We start from the raw sequence: 19383 nt of genomic DNA, 5'->3' as shown, positions 1-19383 counted from the left end.
ATCTATTTTTCTGCATGATGAGTACTTTTATTTTTTATACTTTTAGTACATTTTGATGATGATACTTTGGTGCTGTCACTGAAATATAATAGACTTTTACCAGCAATCGAGGATTTTTACATTGTGGCTACTTTTACTAAAGTAAAGACTCTAATGATTCTCCCACCACGAGTTAAAACAATTACATTTTTCATGAAACATGCTTTGAATGTCTGGTGTAAAGCTAAAGGCAGTTTGTACAGTTCACACGTCTGTCCGGTTGGTGGCGTAAAAGCGCCATTTTCTTTCACAAAGCAGCAAAAGAAGAAGTCCTGTTCCGCATCCCGCGCGCATCTTGAAGTCGGTTATCCTGCAACTCAACTATGTACAACTTGGGGTCCGCGAGGCTCTGAGGGCACGAGCCAGTATGTTAACAAGTAAGCGCGTCGCTGTTTCATCGTTTTAGTTAAATATATGTCGAGTAAAGGCTTTAGAGAACATGTCATATCACGAAAATTGTGAACGACCTGAGACGAAGTAAGTTTTAAAGTCGCAGTAACCTGTCTTCGGGGCGGATTAGCTATTCTGTTGTTTATCTGTTTATTTCAATATGCTTAGCTTAGCCGGAATGCTACAATGAGCTAATCGACAGTAGTACTTTACGGATTGTGGGCAGTTGGGAGTCGAGTGTTTTGTAACCTGGATCATCAGCCCCGGGGCTTCAGACCAACTCGGGTCCATGGATACAGGATCACGTCTCTGTGTCACACCTCGCGATCTTTCGATCCATTGCAAGTCCGTTTAGGAGTATTCACCACTAAGAACAGAACAATTCCTCCATCATTATTTAGTGTGAAGCCCCTGTATTGTGGAGAGGTCTTTGGACAAAACGCAGTTTCAGATTGTTATACGCTACCTACATGATATAAAGTGGTGTTTACCCTACATTGATACAAAACAAACCTGTAGGACAGGAGGTATTTGAACGTGGTGCTACTTGATTGCTGGGGCGAAATACAGTTTAGCTGCCATATGTAGTGTGCTGTGTGTCCACAGATTAGTTTGCTCCTGGTCAACCTTAGCTCAGTGTCTGCAGTGAAACCAGCCCATGCAGTACAGCTAGAAGTGAGAGCCTGTGTGTCATTGTATCAAGTATCAAGAGCCTATATGTTTTGTATTATTGTATTATTTTATGCATTTAAAAATCTGTCATTAAAGTGTTTATTGTCTTCAAATGTACAGGCCTGTGGCTGACATTGGATCTGAGGCAAATGGCTTGGAGGCATTCATCCATTCATTGTCTATAAGAGTAGAATACTACAGGTAAGACCCATATAAAATGTACACATTTCAGGCTGTGAATCCAGTGAAATATATGAACCATAATGATTACATACCAATGTACTGCACTTTACAGATGCTTTATTTATTATTGTCACTGTTCCTCTCTGTCACAGATCATTTGAGTATTGCCTGAAGTGGAAAGGACCCATGTATCTCAGACGCTCCTCCAGGCTACCACAAGCCTCCAAGAAGAGCCCCCAGAGAAGTCCCAGCCCTCATGAAGAAGTTATCCAGCGCAAGTTGAGGGGCAAGAGACGGGGGACATGGCAGAGGAAAACCGAGGCTGATGAAGGAGTAGTTAACACAGACAAGAAGAGCAAGCGTGACATCATTGACATCATCAATGACACACGTGATGCAAGTGTGGCTGAGAAGGATGAAGGAAAGTTTGTGGAGATCGCTGATAAAGGAGTGGACGAGTCAGATGATGACTGCTGCTCTGTGAACAGCAGCATAGCTTCTGGTCCCTCCCTCTTACCTCACACCAGTAAACAGAGGCCTGCACAGGGCCTGTGCTCAGCCTGTCACAAGCTCTACCAGAGGGCAAAGAAGATGAAAGCCCCAATCAAAAACAAACTCTTAAACAATGGTGAGTGCACTCATTTCTTGTTTGTGCAACAAGATAAAATGTAATGTCTGTGTGGGGAAATTTGATCATTTCTACAGCAAGTACACAGAGAAGATAAATGTATTGTTGGTTTCAGAAAGTTCCCGTTTTGATATTGGAAGGGTTTTGGGGAGAGCAGGGTTTCTGAAGCTGCTCAGCTATCCACAGAAGCAGTTCTGGTGACGCATACTGTAAGCTCAACAGTGTAGTATATGTATATATCAGCTTTTGTTAGGAAACATGAGAAGGGGATCCTGTAGAACACTGACACATGTTGAAATATAGTAATTGAAATAAAGGTAATAATTATTTCATTTTCACCAAAACCAAAGCAATTATCAGTGTACAATAATAGGTCTAGGATCATTTTTGAAAAGACTAACTAGCAAACTGAAGGCTTCTCCTCTTTGACATGAATTTCAGTGTTATTAGTTTTCATTGTCATTGTTTCATCGTCAGGGTTATATTTGTTGGCATGCCAACTAGAAGCTGCTACAGCCTGTATTTACCTGTAATGTGCAGCAAATCTCTTGCTAGCTCAGCTGGGTATTTGCTGCCATTTTGTCTTGTAACTGGCATTCTTCAACTTATAATTTACATGTTTTTGTATTAAATGATGTATTTTATCTAATCATAATGCAGGAGTGACAGCTAGGGTAACGCAGCACTTTCATATTCATACTGTGGAGAACACACAAAAACATCAGTGGTGTGTGGGTTTTTTTTGTTTTTTTTTTTTTTTTTTGTCTAATTCCAGGGTCTTTACTAATTTCACACTGTGTTTAGTAGCCTGAATAGCTTCAACATTTACACAGACCACCTTCATCCATTGTACAGGGTGACTGCTTATTGTCATAAATAATAACTCTGTTTTCACTCTCAGTGGAAAATGTGTCCAGTTCCATTTTGTCATTGCAGTAATGGGGGAACAACACATAAGCAGCTCATCCAGCAGGTTGCTCTGTATTCAGTGCACAGATGGATCCTAACATGTTCCCTTTCTGGTTTGTTCTTCAGATCCCAAGTCCCTAACATGTGACCAGTGGGTCTTGATCAAAAAGTGGATGCCCAGAAGGCTGCCTAATGCTAGAGGGTAAGACTTTCTTTGTGTGTATGATTGATTAGTTTTATGGTGAAACACCAGTAGCTGAGCTAAGCCCCACACCGCTTTTCTGTTCTGTCAGGAAACTTTTGATCCATGTACAACGGGTTACCAAAAAACTCAGGGTCAAGAAGCGTTTGAAGCAGCATGTGGGAGAGTCATCAGCCTGCTCGAGGCCACACACCTTCCTACAGAGGTAATGCTTCTGTGCACAATGTCCTACAGTAGCAAAGAGTCTGTTTACATCCAAACTGACTTTCATCTGGTGTGTTTCTATGTCAGGAACCTCAGGTGTTGTGTCAGAGCGACAGTGAAAAATGACAGGAAGAAGAAAACAAGGAGGAAGAGGACAAGAGATGATTCCCAGGGTTCTCGCGTTGCTAAGCAGCAGCGTCGCCGCAGCAACAGACACCGCCAGCACACTGGTGATGACAGCGGCCCTCTCCCAACCAGCAGTCCCGGTATGGAGAGTTGCAGCAATCTAGAAATCAGCAATCAAGCAGACACAGATCTGACTGTAAACTCGATCTCCTCAACAGTCGCCCTGGAAACCACCAAGCCAAGAGAGCTCAAACCTATGCCGAAAACGACAAAGAAGACGAGTGGATTCAGAGACTTACTTGCCCAGCTGCGCGGCAACAGCAGCATCATTGTCAGAGAAACACGTTAGTGACATGACTCCAACTTTTTTAAGCTCCTGTTTAATGGCTACAGTATCGTTCCAGTGCTGATGTAGCCTTCACTTGTGTTGCTTAGTTGGTTTTCAGAGTTATTTAGCTTGGCTTCATTCTCCTCTGAATACTGGTTTGTAAATAATTGTTGCCTGTTGTTACCTGGAGTCATATACCTGGAGTTTATTGTTGTTTAAAGTTGTTGCAGTTCCATGCTCTTGCACATAATTTATTTTTCCTTAGATTTCAAAATAGCATTTATTTACATTTCCATACAACTGGATGACTGGAAATAAATGTGCGTTGTTTTTTTATTTACATTAATGTTTGATTCCTATGAAAGACCTTCTTAACATTTTCATCATCAGTAGCTCTATGTGAACACTTTCAGTAACATTCTGTATATCACTTTACTTTTTAAACTCTAAGCTTTGTCCCAAATACACCACACATCACACCAGTTCTTAGCAGGTTAGCAGTGTCTTCACACTGGAAAAGTGCTTGCAGACAGTTTTAGTATGCCCTGTTTTTTTTTTTTTTTTTTTGTCCAAAAAAAAAAAAAACTTGATTTTTGTGTGCACTGTTGATGGACCCCATTTTGGAAAAAATAACAACTTGTAATGGATGGTGGTGAAACAGCCCCAGGAACATCTCAAAAATCAAAAAACATCTATCAAGTGTTTGGGAAAATACATGGCCATCACTTTGTTACATTTAATGAGCTGTGGCACAGACTGATGGCATCATTTTCTGTTAGAAAACAGTCAAGTCTGTTTATTTCTCGCATACTAACGGCAAACAACAAACAAACTATACTATAAAGATTGTTATCTGTACTGTAATACCTCTACAGTTAGTATGTGATATGGGACTGGGACACAGTATGTTTCTTCTAAAACACTAATTACCAAGTACATTTCATCACTGAATATCTGCTGGTAGTGAGTTGTGGATAGAAGCTGTGCTCTGAAAATATAATAAAGATATTACTTTGTAGAACTTAATACAGGTGGTGGGCAGTGTTGTTAGATCCTTTCTCTAAAAGCCCACATGGTGGTGCCACTTCTTTTCATAGTCAGGTGTTTTTTAAGCATACAAGGAATATGATTCTGGTTTCATTCTGGTGATCAGGTCTCATTGTGTTTGCACACAATGCTAGGAAGAAATGCACAGAAAGCACACACACCCACAGTATATAGGCAGGGCTACAAATAGAGCAAGAGTGCAAAAAAGCTTTTTTTGAACTGTTAAGTCCGGTGAATAACCTTACATGACACAAAGGTAGGAGGTAAACTACTTTCCTGCAGCAATGGATGTAAATGTAAACAGAGCCTTGACAGTTAATGCAAACAGGTTCCCCAACTTTTGTTGATTCCTGATAAACCCTCTGTACGAAGGCAGTGTTGGAGCAAACTGTTATTACACCCTCTGGTGCTCTGTACTGCAGGAGGAAGTACAGTGTATTGATGATGTACAGTATGGTGAGAAAAAGGGGAGTAACAAAGACTGGTTAGACAGGGATGGTTCATCCTACAGCAGGATAATGATCCAAAACATTAAAGAAAAGAACCACATGATGGAAGAGCAGCACAGTGTTAAGACTTAAACCCCACTGAGCTGGTTCGGGATGAACTGGACAGAAGGTGAAAGCACCTTGGATCAGTAGTATCTGTAGTGTATCTGTTGTGTGACTTATGTAATATGTTAATACAGTCGTCAGCACTGCTGTAGTACAGGCCTGTGTCCGTCACTATTAGCAGAAAAACAGAGGTGTGATTAGTATCATTAACAATCATTTGTTGTCTTGTGAGCCTGGATCTGGTACAAAATACAGCAACACTATTAATGAAATTATATAAACCCGTGAATTTCCTGAAATTTCAAAATGATGTTTAGGAAAGATCAGTGCCGGCACTTATTCCAAGAAGCAAGTTTAGTTAGTTATCCTGATGATTCTGCTGATGATAAACCAGGGCTAGGTCTTTTTATTCTTCAGTTAGTGTTCCACATTTAAGGAGTTTTACACAGCATGTTTTTCTGAGATTTCTGTGCTGATACCAGTGAATGTGGAGGAAGGGTGGGGAAAAGGAGAAAGAGATAAGGGACCAAAGTCTTGAGGGTTTGACAGAGTTTTTTGGGGGGTGGGCCAGTGCTGCTGTTTGCTTATGGGATTAGTGTTTTGGAAGAGGATGGGGATTTACAGTCAGAAGTGCTTATGTCAAACCAGGAAATGTGTCTGGTGACTGACTCGGCATTACACACACAGAGATGTGGGATATAAAGTTTAATTGTACTCCATTAATGCACTGACCATATAGAAACTGTTAATTCAGTAATTACAATAGAACTGAAATAAATTGATGAGATAATAATTGAATTTTAAATTGGAATCGCATAATTTCAACTGCAGCTTTCTGTTATTCCTTTCAGTGAGTCTGCCTATCATATCTCATTGTGCAGTTCACTTGTTTGTTGCTTTTATGTTAAGTGGAAACTAAATGTTCCACTTCACATAATGCAGGAAGCAATTTTGAGATGGAGCTTGATAGATTGACACTTTAGTAGCAGCTGTTATTCTGTTGGAAAATGAATTTGAATGTGTTTCTGAATTAGATAATGATTCTTTCATTAAAGATGGAATAAGGAAATAGAGTTTTATAATGCATCCTTTAACTTGTAATCAGTTAATTTACGATGACTTTTTAAAATGGGCAATTTAAAGATTTTAAATTAAATTCTGTAAAAATTATTCCCACACATCAGTGTTGAAACAAGACAGAAAGGTGACACGCTGAACACGCACACTCACAAACACACATTCATGGTTCACTGATGGTGAAAGATCAGAGAAGAAGTCTTTCCAGCTATGGTGGAGCAGAGGAGGGCTGATAATCATCTCACGTTCACTTGCAGAATATCACGCTCCTTCTCTTCTCCCCATTTCCCTGTGTCACCCTCTCATGCATGTTCATGCATACATGTTTGCTAGACAGTGACGCAAATAGAACAAGTATGTTCACACCCCGTTGAGAGCTCAGACTCCTGCTGCTTGTCCTGATTTGTCAGAACGTGGAGTTTTATATTGGTAACACACACACACACACACACATTACACATCTTTTCTATTGATTATCACAAACCAGAGGTCTCATGGCCAAAACAATTCAAGCAGCGTACACACACACACACACACACACACACACACAAACACAGACAGAGAAACACTCACAACAGAGTATCCTGTGATAGAGTCACTATCAGCACCTGACACCTCGAAAACAGGAAAAACGTTTCAGCAGCAACGCAGATGTGCTGAAGTGTTTAGGGGAGGAGCATGAACACAGCTATATAACCCCTCTGGACAGAAACCTCAACTTCACTCAGCTGAGAAACGAGGGGGACTGTCTCCGTCATGTCGTACTATGAGGTAAGGTTAGTCTAGTGGAGCATGGTGGCTGTTTTTGGCATGCAGTTTTCTTGCCTTTTCCTTCACCCTGTGCCCTTAACCACCATCATCCTTCTTTTTGTCTCCAGCATATTGTCTTCGACTACGACTTAAACGACACAGGTTCCGGCTCTGGTTCTGGTGAACTGGGGGTGGATCTGGAGGAGCCATGCGAGGTGGAACATGTGATGACCACTGAGCTTCAGCAGGTCTTCTTGCCAGTGGTGTATGCGCTCATCTTCACCCTGGGCATCACTGGAAACGGCCTGGTCGTCATCGTGCTGGGCTGCCAACGCAGGTGAGAGGATGGTTGGAGGGCTGCTGGTTGATGAGCTTCGACTTCAGTGAATTTCTTCACATTTGTGACCTTTAAAGGTTGGGAGAGGGTTAATTGGATTTGTACTCTTGTGCTTATCTACAGGTCAAAATGCAGCCTCACAGACCGGTATCGCCTCCATCTCTCAGCTGCTGATCTCCTCTTTGTTCTGGCGCTGCCATTCTGGGCCGTGGACGCAGCCTTGGCTGACTGGCGCTTCGGAGCGGCCACCTGTGTCGGTGTGCACGTTATTTACACAGTCAACCTCTACGGCAGCGTGCTCATCCTGGCGTTCATCAGCCTGGACCGATACTTGGCAGTAGTCCGAGCCACGGATACCAACACTGGTGGTCTGCGACAGCTGCTGGCACACAGACTGGTGTATGTAGGTGAGTGCTGAAAGACTTACAGACCTTATTTCACTAAATCCTGTCTCTTCTCTTCTCCTCATTACTGCATACTCCCACAGTCCCTCATGTCTTTTTATCTCTTCCTCCCTCAGGTGCCTGGCTGCCTGCTGCCCTGCTGGCAGTGCCTGACTTAATATTTGCCAGGACTCAGGAAGGAGGAGAGGGGGCCACCCTTTGCCAGCGTTTCTACCCACAAAACAATGCTCCTCTCTGGGTTGCAGTCTTCCACCTCCAGCTGGTCCTGGTGGGTTTGGTGATCCCCGGCCTGGTCCTGCTGGTGTGTTACTGCGTCATCGTCACCAGGCTGACCCGGGGCCCACTTGGGGGCCAGAGGCAGAAGCGACGAGCAGTCAGGACCACCATTGCGTTGGTGCTCTGCTTCTTCGTGTGCTGGCTGCCCTATGGAGCGGGCATCTCTGTGGATGCTCTGCTACGCCTGGATGTCCTGCCTCGCAGCTGCAGCCTGGAGGCCGTTCTAGGCGTGTGGCTGGCCGTGGCTGAGCCCATGGCGTTCGCACACTGCTGCCTGAACCCGCTGCTGTACGCCTTCCTGGGGGCCGGGTTCAAGAACTCGGCCCGCAGAGCCCTCACTCTGAGCCGGGCCTCCAGTTTGAAGATTTTACCACGAAGACGAACTGGGGCCTCTACGACCACAGAGTCCGAGTCCTCCAGTTTACATTCCAGCTAGTGCTGACTTGTGCTGTAGAGTGTGTGTTCTGTATATACTGTATATATTGTATATAGTGTGTGTGTGTGTGTGTGTGTGTGTGTGTGTGTGTGTGTGTGTGTTTGTCTTTGTGAGGAAGTTTACACAAAGTATCTGAGAAAGCAAGGAACAGTCTGCTGGCCCATGACTTCTCCCTCAGTGTGGGGTTTTCTCTTATAAACAGTGATTTTAAAATGTTGTCATTGCTGCTGTGCTTGTGTTATTTCATACATGTTTGTAATAAAATGGTAAACACAATTTGTGAAAGTGGCTTTTATTATGAACTATATTTCTTGCTTCCTAAGGGAAACTATCAAACTTCCTGGCTTGCATGTTCATCACTCAACCAGAACCACACTCCCACCCTCATCAAGTCTCATTCTGAGATAGATATCAAATTCCACTAATAATTTAGTCTTTAATCAACCAAGCTAATGAGTGGCATTTCAGCTTTATCACAGAAAACACACTGAAAAGAGACAGGAAAGGTTGAATCGGAAGAACAACAAGCCTGAATTAAATGGGTTTGGTCTCATTCGTGCTTTAATTGCCGGCCAACAGCTGCCAACATTGGCCAAGTCCTGAAATAATGACAGCTTTTGGAAATACCTCTGTTTTCATTCATCTTTGATGTGTCTGAGGGCAGAGTTGGTGACTCACAGATGAAGATCTCGAGAGAAAAGTGTTGAAATCATCTGGTAGTGGGATGTGTATTTCTGGTCTTTGTTATCATCAGTTTGTCACCCTTTGTACTGATTCATTATCACTCAGCCGTCTGCCATCTAAATCCACTGATCCGGATCATGGACGAGGTGAAAACTGTGCTTTTCAAAACGTGACGTGTGAGATACCCAGGTGTATCTGACTCACACACGTTACTGTGTGTGTGTGTGTGGATGTGTTTGTGTCAGTGTTTTGAGGCTGCAGGTTAGATTTATGTTGATGATATAAACACTCAGCTTCTTCTACGTGAGAGAGAAGGGGGCATGACAAGGAGGTCCGGAGGTCCATTTTTCCAGTGCTTTAATGCGCACACATACACACACACGCACACATACAAAGTGCTTCCCACATATCTACTTCCACTTGGAAGTGTGAGAAACAGAAGCTGGAAGTTTACTGTGTCCCGTTTCCTGGAGCAGAGAGGAGAAGGATGAAGAGGAGCATTGTGAGAGAGACAAAAAGGAAGAATACAGTAACTCACTGCTACAATGAAGAATTGACTCTGGTACCATGTGACTAACTCTGTGAACCAAAGTAACTTTATTCTATCATGTGCTTATGTGGCTTTATGGATAGAGATGTTGTAGAGAAATATGTAGAACAAAAACTTACCTGATACCTGTTCATATGTTTGTGTCTGTCGATCTGTCCTTCACACATTCACACATTTACACACACAGACATGCACACAGACACACAATTCTCTTCTATTCATAGTGTTTCAAAACAGGAAAGACTTCCTGCAGCTCATTTTAGGAAAAACAAGCAGCTAAAACAATCAAACACCCGAGCAGCTCTGCACTCACCAATACAGAGAGCTGCAATGAAGTCAATTGGTTTCACAACATTAAGGAGGCACGGAAGGTCACTCAAAGCTTTTATCCAGCTTCATCAGTAAACAGGTACTATAGTGATGTGTAAACATACAGTAGATTGGCACAGTATTAGAAATCAGGATGTTGTTAGTTTTTACGAAGGACAGATGATAATACATCATTATGACCCAATTACAGATTTTCCTTTATTTTGGTCTCAATAAAATATCTTTCAGCAAACCATACACCTTTTGTCTTGTTATTATGAATATAAAAGAATAAGACTGAAAATATGGATTCCTAGAAAGACAACACCAAATGTGTTTTTCTGTTTCATTTATGCTTACACTGTAGGCCACATTCACCCATTCACTCAGTACTTGGTCTGTATATACAGCACTCTAACATACATAGACATACCAATGCTATAATTTTGGGGTCCAGTATTGTGCCCAAGGGTACTTCAGCATGTGCTCTGGAGGAACCAGGGACCAAACCACTGACCCTCCAATCAGTGGATGACCTGCTCTACCTCCTGAGAGATAGCTGCCCAGCTGCACGCAGGTATCACCAAGATGCTGAGCACCTGAACACCTGCTAAAATATCTTGTTAGCATGTTCAGTGTTAGCATGTTAGCATGCTGTTCTTTAGCTCAAAACAGTATACAGCTTCACAGAGCTGGTAGCTAATTGGTATGGATTCTATATCAGCCCTGCACTCAGAATGGTGTTAACCACATCACATATTACAATAGTTAAACCCATACAGACTTCTGGCTTTATGCATCTATGTCTTATTAAGTGAGACATTTTTGGGGGAAAGTTAGTAAGTTGAAATTTTCAGGGGATAATTAAACAGCTCATTTCCTGTGAACATGTTTGTGCAGTAAACCAACAAATTACAGTTATTAGCACAGTGACATGTTCCTTTTCTTCTTCTTACTTCAGCATTTTAACGAATTATTTATTTACAGTTTTATTGTTGTAAGTGCTAACTTTTATCTGGAGAGTTTACACCCACATTATCAGACAGTGTGGGTATTTTTAGGTGACATATAAGGTTAACAAAATTCAGTTAAGGCTCTATGTTCAATATTTGGTTTGGTTTCAGCCAGTGAAAAACATGCCTAGGCAGACCAAATTTGTCCTAAAACTGCTGGTCTGTGTATAAAAAAGGGGATGTAAGTCCCTCTGTTCACTCATTATGGATATGAACGTCCATGAGATTGAATGCTAGCACTTTAACCTCTGTTACAGTTTCACTTCAGGTTCAGTGTTCTGAAGTAAAACACATAAACAATGAAAATGTGTCACTGTCTGAATACAAATGAACCAGGAAACAACTCTTTTTAAACCACCTCTGGCCTCTTCTCATTCATATCCTGCTCCATTTACAACTGTTGCTCCCATTGTATCGTTTTTCACCTGTTACCACAAATCTGACACCATCTGAGTTTTCCTCTCTCTGCTGTCTGCTACTGCTAAAGTGTTACTACAGACTGTGTTTTATCTGTACCTATACCTGCTGTATGTGTCTGGATGTATGTGTTATGACTAGTAGTAGCAGCACTAACCGCACTTACTGTAAATATGCATCAGGTACTTTTATGTCGCTTATACCACTATGTCATTACATTATGAGGGCAAATATTAAATAAGAGCCCCCCTCACCAACCTTTACAGCACTGATGCTATTGTGTTGCATATGTATGTGTGTGTGTGTGTGTGTGTGTGCCTACAGATGGTCAAGTTCCCTCCTCGTACTCAGACAGGCTGAGCTTCCTGCAGCTGAACAATCGTGGGAAAACCAGAGGTCAAGACAAAAGGAGAAATAAAAAGAGAAAGAAAGACTGGGCTGCATCCAAATGGCCTGCAATAACTTCCTGCTTTGCTCCTGGTGGATTAATACAATGTGACAGGTGAAACCAATACCCTGCCAGGAGTGTTTGTATTGACCTCAGCAGGTGGAGACGTGAGAATGATGTGGGAACAGAAATAGATGTTAATGGAATAACAGAACAGAAATCAGTGTTTAGCCTTGCAGATGGTCCTGGGACGTTTCTGTGTGAAGTTTGGAGTCCCCTTCAATATTCTGCATGGGTGCTCCAGATTTCTCTAATAGACAAACATTTTAGAGATCCTCCTGCCATTGCCCCTGAGCAAGGCACTGGCCTCAGAACTAGTAGGCTGCAATATGGCTACTCCTAAACAAGACTTCTTTTACCCACTTTAGTAACAAATTTTTTGTAAATGTGTAAACTCATGCAGCTACTTTGAGCTTCAAGGTACCTTCTTAACAGCAGAGAAGAAACTCCGACCGATGAATAACTATAAATGTGAAATATAATAAATGTATATGCTAAAAAGACTTTATATTTCACAGTCAGTTCAAATAGTTTACTACATTAAAACTATTATGTTATATTGTCTATATCAGTATTGATACACCAGTTATGGGTCCTTCACAGATAACTGCATTATAGTTTCATGTTTCTATTAATATGTCACTCACTCACTGATCAACCAATTGTTTAATTGATTTGACACATAAGTGAATATTGTGTGGCCCTGGTGGCTACAGTCATTATAACCACTACTATATTACTGTGGTCCATCGCTGTTTCTTTGCCCCCATTACAGCCTCCCCCAGAGGTGACTCAAAGTCACTACACCACATGTTCAATAGTTCTTTTCTTTCAGAAAACCTCCAATTCAATCCAACTGTGTGATGAGATGAGAGATCAATGTTCTAACACTTGGGACTGATGATTTCTCTGGACCCAGAACACATTCTTTATAAGAATATAGTTTCTGTTAAGACTTTAAGTGATACTCCACCCATCAAAAGGTGGCTGTAAATTAGTGGTTTCATTATAGAACAGCTTCTGTGATCAGTTGGATAGTGGATTGCATTGGTTTCGGGGTAATCTCAACAAAAACAGAACAAAAAACACAGCATAAATGTCTCAGATCTCTCCTGCAGCACAGTCCACTTCTGTGCTGTCCATAGTCAATGTATTCCAACCACTTATGTAAAAACATTTTCACTGTCTCAAAAGGCCCCAGTGTATTTACAGCATACTGAGCATATGATAGCAGAGAAGTGGATTAGGCTGTCAGGAGCCATTTGAGAAGTTATCTGTGGATGTTTATCTGCTGGCTAACTGCAACACGAACATAACCCCTCGCTGGCTTCCCACCCATCAGCTCTGCCAAAAGACAAATGAACTGACGAATCAATTGTGCCCCAATGAATGAGTGTTCAGTGCCCTCCAGTGGTCACAGTGAGGAACTACAACATTACATTAAATATACTGTACACTAACAGCGTTAATATTAGTCATAGACTGTACGTACAACTCTTACAACAACTACGTACAACAACTATTCAACCCTCTTAACGCTGGTTTAGTAACAGTTGGTTGAACCTGTGAAGAGATGGACTTGATAAGACAGATGTAATGAACTTGTCTTCACTTTTTTTCTCTTTCTAAACTTTATTGAAGTTTGAAGCAGGAAGCGTGCCGCGGGAAAACGGAGAGGGGGCGTTGCGTCAGTCCACAGCTCCACCGTTTGATTGGCTACAAAGCCCGAGAATCTTTGCATCTCGTCACCGATTGGTCGACAGCGGCGCGCCAAACGTCACGTGGTATCTCTTTTCGCGCGAAAGCGTTGCTCTGTTGTGAGGACTTGAGCGTGTGGTCTGTGTGTGTCCGGCGAGGAGAAGCACGGATCTGTTATTCAGCCGAAATCTCTAAGTCTTTTATTGCAGTTTGACAGGATTTCAGCATGGACGTTGCTACAGCAACCGCGGAGAATGCCGGGGAGATGGTGAAGGACGAGTTGGCTGAAAAATGCCAGAAGTTATTTCAGGCTTTCTTGGAGGAGTAAGTCTGTCAGCAGCAGGCTTCATTTTATTGTTGCCGGCCGAAACTGTACTCGAGTCGATCGCACGATAGCTCCTCTTTTTTATGACTCTTTATCAGTAACCGCGAGGATCCAACGTTGTGTTTATCGGATATTGATTGTGATGCATTATATTTCAATATTTCTCATCTGCGTGTTCCTCTGTGCAGGTTTCAGACCGGGGATGGGGAGGTGAAGTATGTCCGTGAGGCCGAGGAACTGATCAGGCCCGAGAGGAACACCCTGCTGGTGAGCTTCACAGACCTGGAGGGCTTCAACCAGGAGCTGGCTACCACCATCCAGGAGGAGTACTACAGGTGAGTTCCCCAAATCATGAACCCTTATGTTGCCCCGGAGCCTCAGTTTGATCTCTAAGCACAGCACTGTCAAAAGAAAGACCGTCACTGTTGTTCTAATGTATGAATGCACCACCACATAAAAAGCAACATGTGTATTAACAGCCATAGAGAGTTCACCTGTGGGTTAACATGAGAGTTTCTGTGTTTTCAGAGTGTATCCCTTCCTCTGTCGGGCAGTGCGCAACTTCGCTCGGGATCATGGGAATGTTCCTCTGAACAAAGAGTTCTACGTTGCCATTGAGGATCTTCCAACCAGACACAAGTGAGACACATAACAAGCTTAAATCTGCTCCTGGTTTTTGTGTTGGTTCATAGCTCACTTTGCTTTCATTTAATCTTAGTTTGCCTTGAATTCACATACTGTAGAAGCCCCATCAGAAATTACATAATTTGTGTATTTGATTCTTGCTGCAGTTGCCCTTTAACAAATCTGTTAAATATGTCATATGACCATTTTCTTATGTGTGATCTAGAATCCGAGAGCTGTCGTCCATGCGTATTGGCACCCTGGTGAGGATCAGTGGTCAGGTGGTGAGGACACACCCAGTACACCCTGAGCTGGTAAGATACTCTGCATGTGCACAGAAGTGATTAATGGTGTGAAGTAGCAACGAGCATGCAAATACATAAAGAGAGTTGATGCTGTAATGTTTAAATACACTGACCTTGAGCTTGTGGGTTTCAGCATGTGATTTATTATGACTTCTTTGTGGTTTCAGGTGAGCGGCACCTTCCTGTGCATGGACTGTCAGGCAGTGATCAAAGACGTCCCTCAGCAGTTCAAATACTCCCCACCAACCATCTGCAGAAACCCAGTCTGCAACAACCGCTCACGCTTCCACCTGGACACACACAAATCCAAGTTCATAGACTTCCAGAAGGTATCTATGAGACTGTGTGTGTGCGTGTGTTGGTTCTGACGTGTGTGGTTGAGTTTAACTCTTGTGTTCGCTGTGTTCAGGTGCGTATCCAGGAGACGCAGGCCGAGCTGCCCCGTGGTTCGATCCCACGCTCCCTGGAGATCGTCTTGAGGGCCGAGGCTGTGGAGACGGCTCAGGCCGGAGACCGCTGCGACTTCACCGGGACCCTCATCGTCGTGCCGGATGTCTCTCAGCTCAGCACTCCTGGTATGGTTTTGAGCCTCCAAATGATTATTTTAAATCTATCTGAACAAGGTGTGTTGATCATTTTTGATGTTCTTCCTCCAGGTGTGCGAGCAGAGACCAGTACCCGTGTGGCTGGAGGACCCCAGGGCTTTGAGAATGAGGGTTTGAGAGGACTGAAAGCTCTCGGGGTCAGAGAGCTATCATACAGACTGGCCTTCCTGGCCTGCAACGTGGCCCCAACTAACCCACGAGTAAGAGACGTGTACACAGCACTCATTTGTCTAAGAGCAGTCATTTGTTCCACCTGTTCAGTTAATAAACCAGACAAGCAAATAAGCTCCAAACATGCCCAGTGTTCAATTACAAATGCATGTTTTCTTCACTGTAGTTTGGTGGAAAGGAGCTGCGGGAGGAGGAGCAGACTGCAGAGAGCATCAAGAGTCAGATGACAGAGAAGGAATGGGAGAAGGTGTTTGAGATGAGCCAGGACAAGAACCTGTACCACAACCTGTGCACCAGCCTCTTCCCCACCATCCACGGTCAGTGCTCGAACCTGTGTTGAACCTCCAAAGGCACATTACCCAAGGGTGTTAAAGCTTATGCATGCTGATGTAAATGTTGACATTGATCGGGACTGTGCAGGAAATGACGAGGTGAAGCGCGGCATTCTGCTGATGCTGTTCGGAGGTGTTCCCAAGACGACCATGGAAGGAACGTCGCTGAGAGGAGACATCAACGTCTGCATCGTTGGAGACCCGAGTACTGCCAAGAGCCAGTTCCTCAAGTATGTAACACTGATTACTCACAGTTCACATTATTGTACTCTTGTGTACAGCTTTGTTAGTTGTAATAGTAACATGTAAATGTGTGTGTACAGACACGTGGAGGAGTTCAGTCCCAGAGCAGTGTACACCAGCGGCAAAGCCAGCAGTGCCGCAGGTCTGACAGCCGCCGTGGTCCGAGACGAGGAGTCCCACGAGTTTGTCATAGAGGCTGGAGCTCTGATGTTGGCCGACAATGTGAGTGTCACGGGTCATGAAGAGCAGTGAAGGACATTAAGTGTGTTCACTGCTATTAATAGCCATGTTTGTTTTTAGGGTGTATGTTGCATTGATGAGTTTGACAAGATGGACCTCAAGGACCAGGTGGCCATCCATGAAGCTATGGAGCAGCAGACCATCAGCATCACCAAGGCTGGAGTCAAGGTAACAGAGTCATGACAGCCTCAGCCAGCATCAGATGATCACACAGCTCAACTGATGTGAATACCATATACTGAAACAGCACTTTTTAAGTTGCATATACTGTTATAAACCAAACCTTTCTGTTACCCAGGAGGCCTTTCAGCCACCTCTACAGTAAAATAACCTGACTTTGTCTCCTCCAGGCCACCCTGAACGCTCGCACATCCATCCTGGCTGCTGCCAACCCTGTCAACGGGCGCTACGACCGCAGCAAGAGTCTGAAACAGAACGTCAACCTGACCGCACCCATCATGAGCCGCTTCGACCTCTTCTTCATCCTGGTGGATGACTGTAACGAGGTATGGGTCGTAGTCCGTGCAGTTGTAATTCTGCTCCATTATTAGCTTTATCCTCTTGCATCCTGTTTTGTGATGCTGTAACAACCCAATCTTTAGTCTAATACAGTGTGTCTATCTGTGTGTCCTAGGTGACAGACTACGCCATTGCCAGACGCATCGTGGACCTGCATTCCCGTGTGGAGGAGTCAGTAGACAGACTGTACTCTCTGGATGAGATCCGCAGATACCTGCTCTTTGCCAGGCAGTTCAAACCTAAGGTGTGTGTGTGTGTGTGTGTGTGTGTGTGTGTGTGTGTTCTCAAGTTTCTACCTGCACTCGCATTTTTAATTCAGGCTTTACGTATGTTCTTACTTTTGTGTTTCAATATTAATCATTGCACACTATTTATCCGTAGATCTCAACTGAATCGGAGGAGTTCATCGTCGAGCAGTACAAGCGCCTCCGTCAGCGCGACGGCTCCGGCGGCGTGTCCAAGTCTGCCTGGAGGATAACGGTGCGACAGCTGGAGAGCATGATCCGCCTGTCAGAGGGCATGGCCCGTATGCACTGCTGTGATGAGGTGAGTACAAAACGTTTCCCATTCAGCAAATACAGAAGGTGCACAGGCACTATGGTACAGATTGTTGGACAATAAAAGACATACGTATAAAGGAGAAAACATGACGCACAGAGTGACATACAGCTGCATTAAGCACTGCAAGTATACATTTATAAACAAGAGAGCTATAGAATTGGCACAGAGTGACACCAATCTGCAAACGAGCAATAACTTGTCACAGTATCATACAATGAACCAGATATTTATCATGAAATAATATAATCTAACAACCACAAGTTAGTCCTCAAAAAGAAAAAGTAATGTTTTTAAGTAGCACTAAAATAATATTGACTAATGTTACTAATCCAAGGTACATCACATGATGCAGAATGCTGACCATTGTCTTCTCTCTTTATGACACCAGGTGCAGCCCAAACACGTGAAGGAAGCCTTCCGTCTTCTGAACAAATCCATCATCAGAGTGGAGACGCCTGACATCAACCTGGAGCAGGAGGATGAACTGGAGGAGGAGGAACAGCAGCAGGAGGAAGGTACTGTCACACAATAAACACTCTCCTGGAGAAAAAATGTATGCACATGCAGATATCTGTAATGTATACACACCATCTAATGCAAACTTGTCTTTCCAGGAAACAACGTCCCTAATGGTGTGAATGGTGTCAACGGCCATGTGGATGGTATTAATGGTCACGTTAATGGAATTAATGGCCACACCAATGGTGTAAACGGCCACGCTGAGCCTGGCAGCCAGCCCAAACCGTCTCTCCGCCTGTCTTTCACTGAGTACAGACGCCTCTCCAACCTGCTTGTCCTGCATCTACGCAGAGCAGAGGAGGGTAAGAGGTGTTCTCCTTCCTACCTCTATGCTTCTTATCTTGTTTGTGGCTGCACGGGTTTTTTTTTTTTTTTTTTTTTTTTAAAACCTCATGTTTTCACTGCTATCTGCAGCTGAGGAAGAGGAGGAGCTGAAGAAAAGTGCAGTGGTGAACTGGTATCTGAAGGAGATCGAGTCAGAGATCGATTCTGAGGAGGAGCTCGTCAATAAGAAGGGGATGATAGAGAAGGTCATCCACAGGCTGGTGCACTATGTGAGTCCACTCTCTACAAAAAAAACATCCTCTGTTTTTAAATCAGTAGGCAAAGATGATTAATTTAAAGCTGAGTGTGGACATAACTGACAATGTGCATCTGTTTCCACAGGATCACATCCTTATCGAGCTGTCTCAGGCAGGACTGAAGGGCTCAGAGTCTGAGAGCTCAGAGGAAGAAGTTGTTCTGGTCGTCAACCCCAACTACATCCTGGAAGATTAAGCTCTGTTTTGTTTTACTCAGCCCTCACAGCTTCCATGACTTTTGATATTAAACTTCAACAACAAAGCTGATGTTCAGGGTGTTAAATATGAATGCTCATATGTAACACATACATAGTAGTAGCATTGGGGATGCTATTAGACTTGTTTTTTTGAGTTTATCATCTCTGCTATTAAAAAAAGGTGTTTTCTTTGTCAAACTGACTTTGTAAATATGCTGCTCTCTTTATTCCAGTTGTTGGCTGGTTTCTGTTTGTTTGAGTTAAGAGAACTGCCTTGAATTGTGTAATTGCTGTTTATTGTAACTGTATATTGGAGGCCTACACTGCAGCTAATCGCCATGGTTTCAAGTTATGTCTTTTTGTAAAATTATGAAATGGAGTGAATGGAAATGTTGGTTAAATAAATAAAATGCTTTTGACATAAACACAGATCTGCTTGGCTTTGTGTAATTGTACAGTTTTTATCGTTCCCAGCAGCCT

At 43.2% G+C, this 19383-nt stretch overlaps 3 protein-coding genes across 4 annotated transcripts; all 3 read left to right on the top strand.

The window, feature by feature from the left end:
• The first annotated feature begins 299 nt into the window (after window positions 1-299).
• si:ch211-227n13.3 (uncharacterized) lies at window positions 300-4707 on the top strand. Of its 2 annotated transcripts, XM_018677455.2 has the most exons (7): window positions 300-516; window positions 1222-1302; window positions 1437-1912; window positions 2948-3023; window positions 3115-3228; window positions 3315-3493; window positions 3572-4707. In XM_018677455.2, the coding sequence occupies exons 1-7, from the start codon at window positions 479-481 to the stop codon at window positions 3700-3702; spliced, it is 1095 nt and encodes a 364-aa protein (XP_018532971.1). In that variant the 5' UTR covers window positions 300-478; the 3' UTR covers window positions 3703-4707. The 2 variants fall into 2 exon arrangements, with proteins under 2 accessions (XP_018532971.1, XP_018532969.1); XM_018677453.2 differs by having other exon boundaries at window positions 301-516; window positions 3315-4707.
• A 2282-nt stretch (window positions 4708-6989) lies between these two features.
• On the top strand, window positions 6990-8838 carry LOC108883894 (C-X-C chemokine receptor type 4). The gene is made up of 4 exons (XM_018677456.2): window positions 6990-7130; window positions 7238-7446; window positions 7570-7853; window positions 7967-8838. Exons 1-4 carry the CDS (start codon window positions 7116-7118, stop codon window positions 8560-8562), a joined length of 1104 nt encoding a protein of 367 aa, XP_018532972.1. The 5' UTR covers window positions 6990-7115; the 3' UTR covers window positions 8563-8838.
• A 4949-nt stretch (window positions 8839-13787) lies between these two features.
• mcm6 (minichromosome maintenance complex component 6) lies at window positions 13788-19332 on the top strand. The gene is made up of 18 exons (XM_018677445.2): window positions 13788-14005; window positions 14195-14341; window positions 14535-14645; window positions 14857-14944; window positions 15103-15264; window positions 15345-15510; window positions 15592-15740; window positions 15878-16028; window positions 16132-16273; window positions 16367-16508; window positions 16587-16694; window positions 16877-17032; window positions 17161-17289; window positions 17427-17591; window positions 17995-18121; window positions 18221-18427; window positions 18540-18679; window positions 18792-19332. The coding sequence occupies exons 1-18, from the start codon at window positions 13908-13910 to the stop codon at window positions 18900-18902; spliced, it is 2499 nt and encodes an 832-aa protein (XP_018532961.1). The 5' UTR covers window positions 13788-13907; the 3' UTR covers window positions 18903-19332.
• Window positions 19333-19383: the final 51 nt, after the last annotated feature.

This window comes from Lates calcarifer, linkage group LG4 (genome assembly GCF_001640805.2).
Source record: "Lates calcarifer isolate ASB-BC8 linkage group LG4, TLL_Latcal_v3, whole genome shotgun sequence".
Lineage (NCBI taxonomy): Eukaryota > Metazoa > Chordata > Actinopteri > Centropomidae > Lates > Lates calcarifer.
This window is presented reverse-complemented; position numbering and strand designations above follow the sequence as displayed.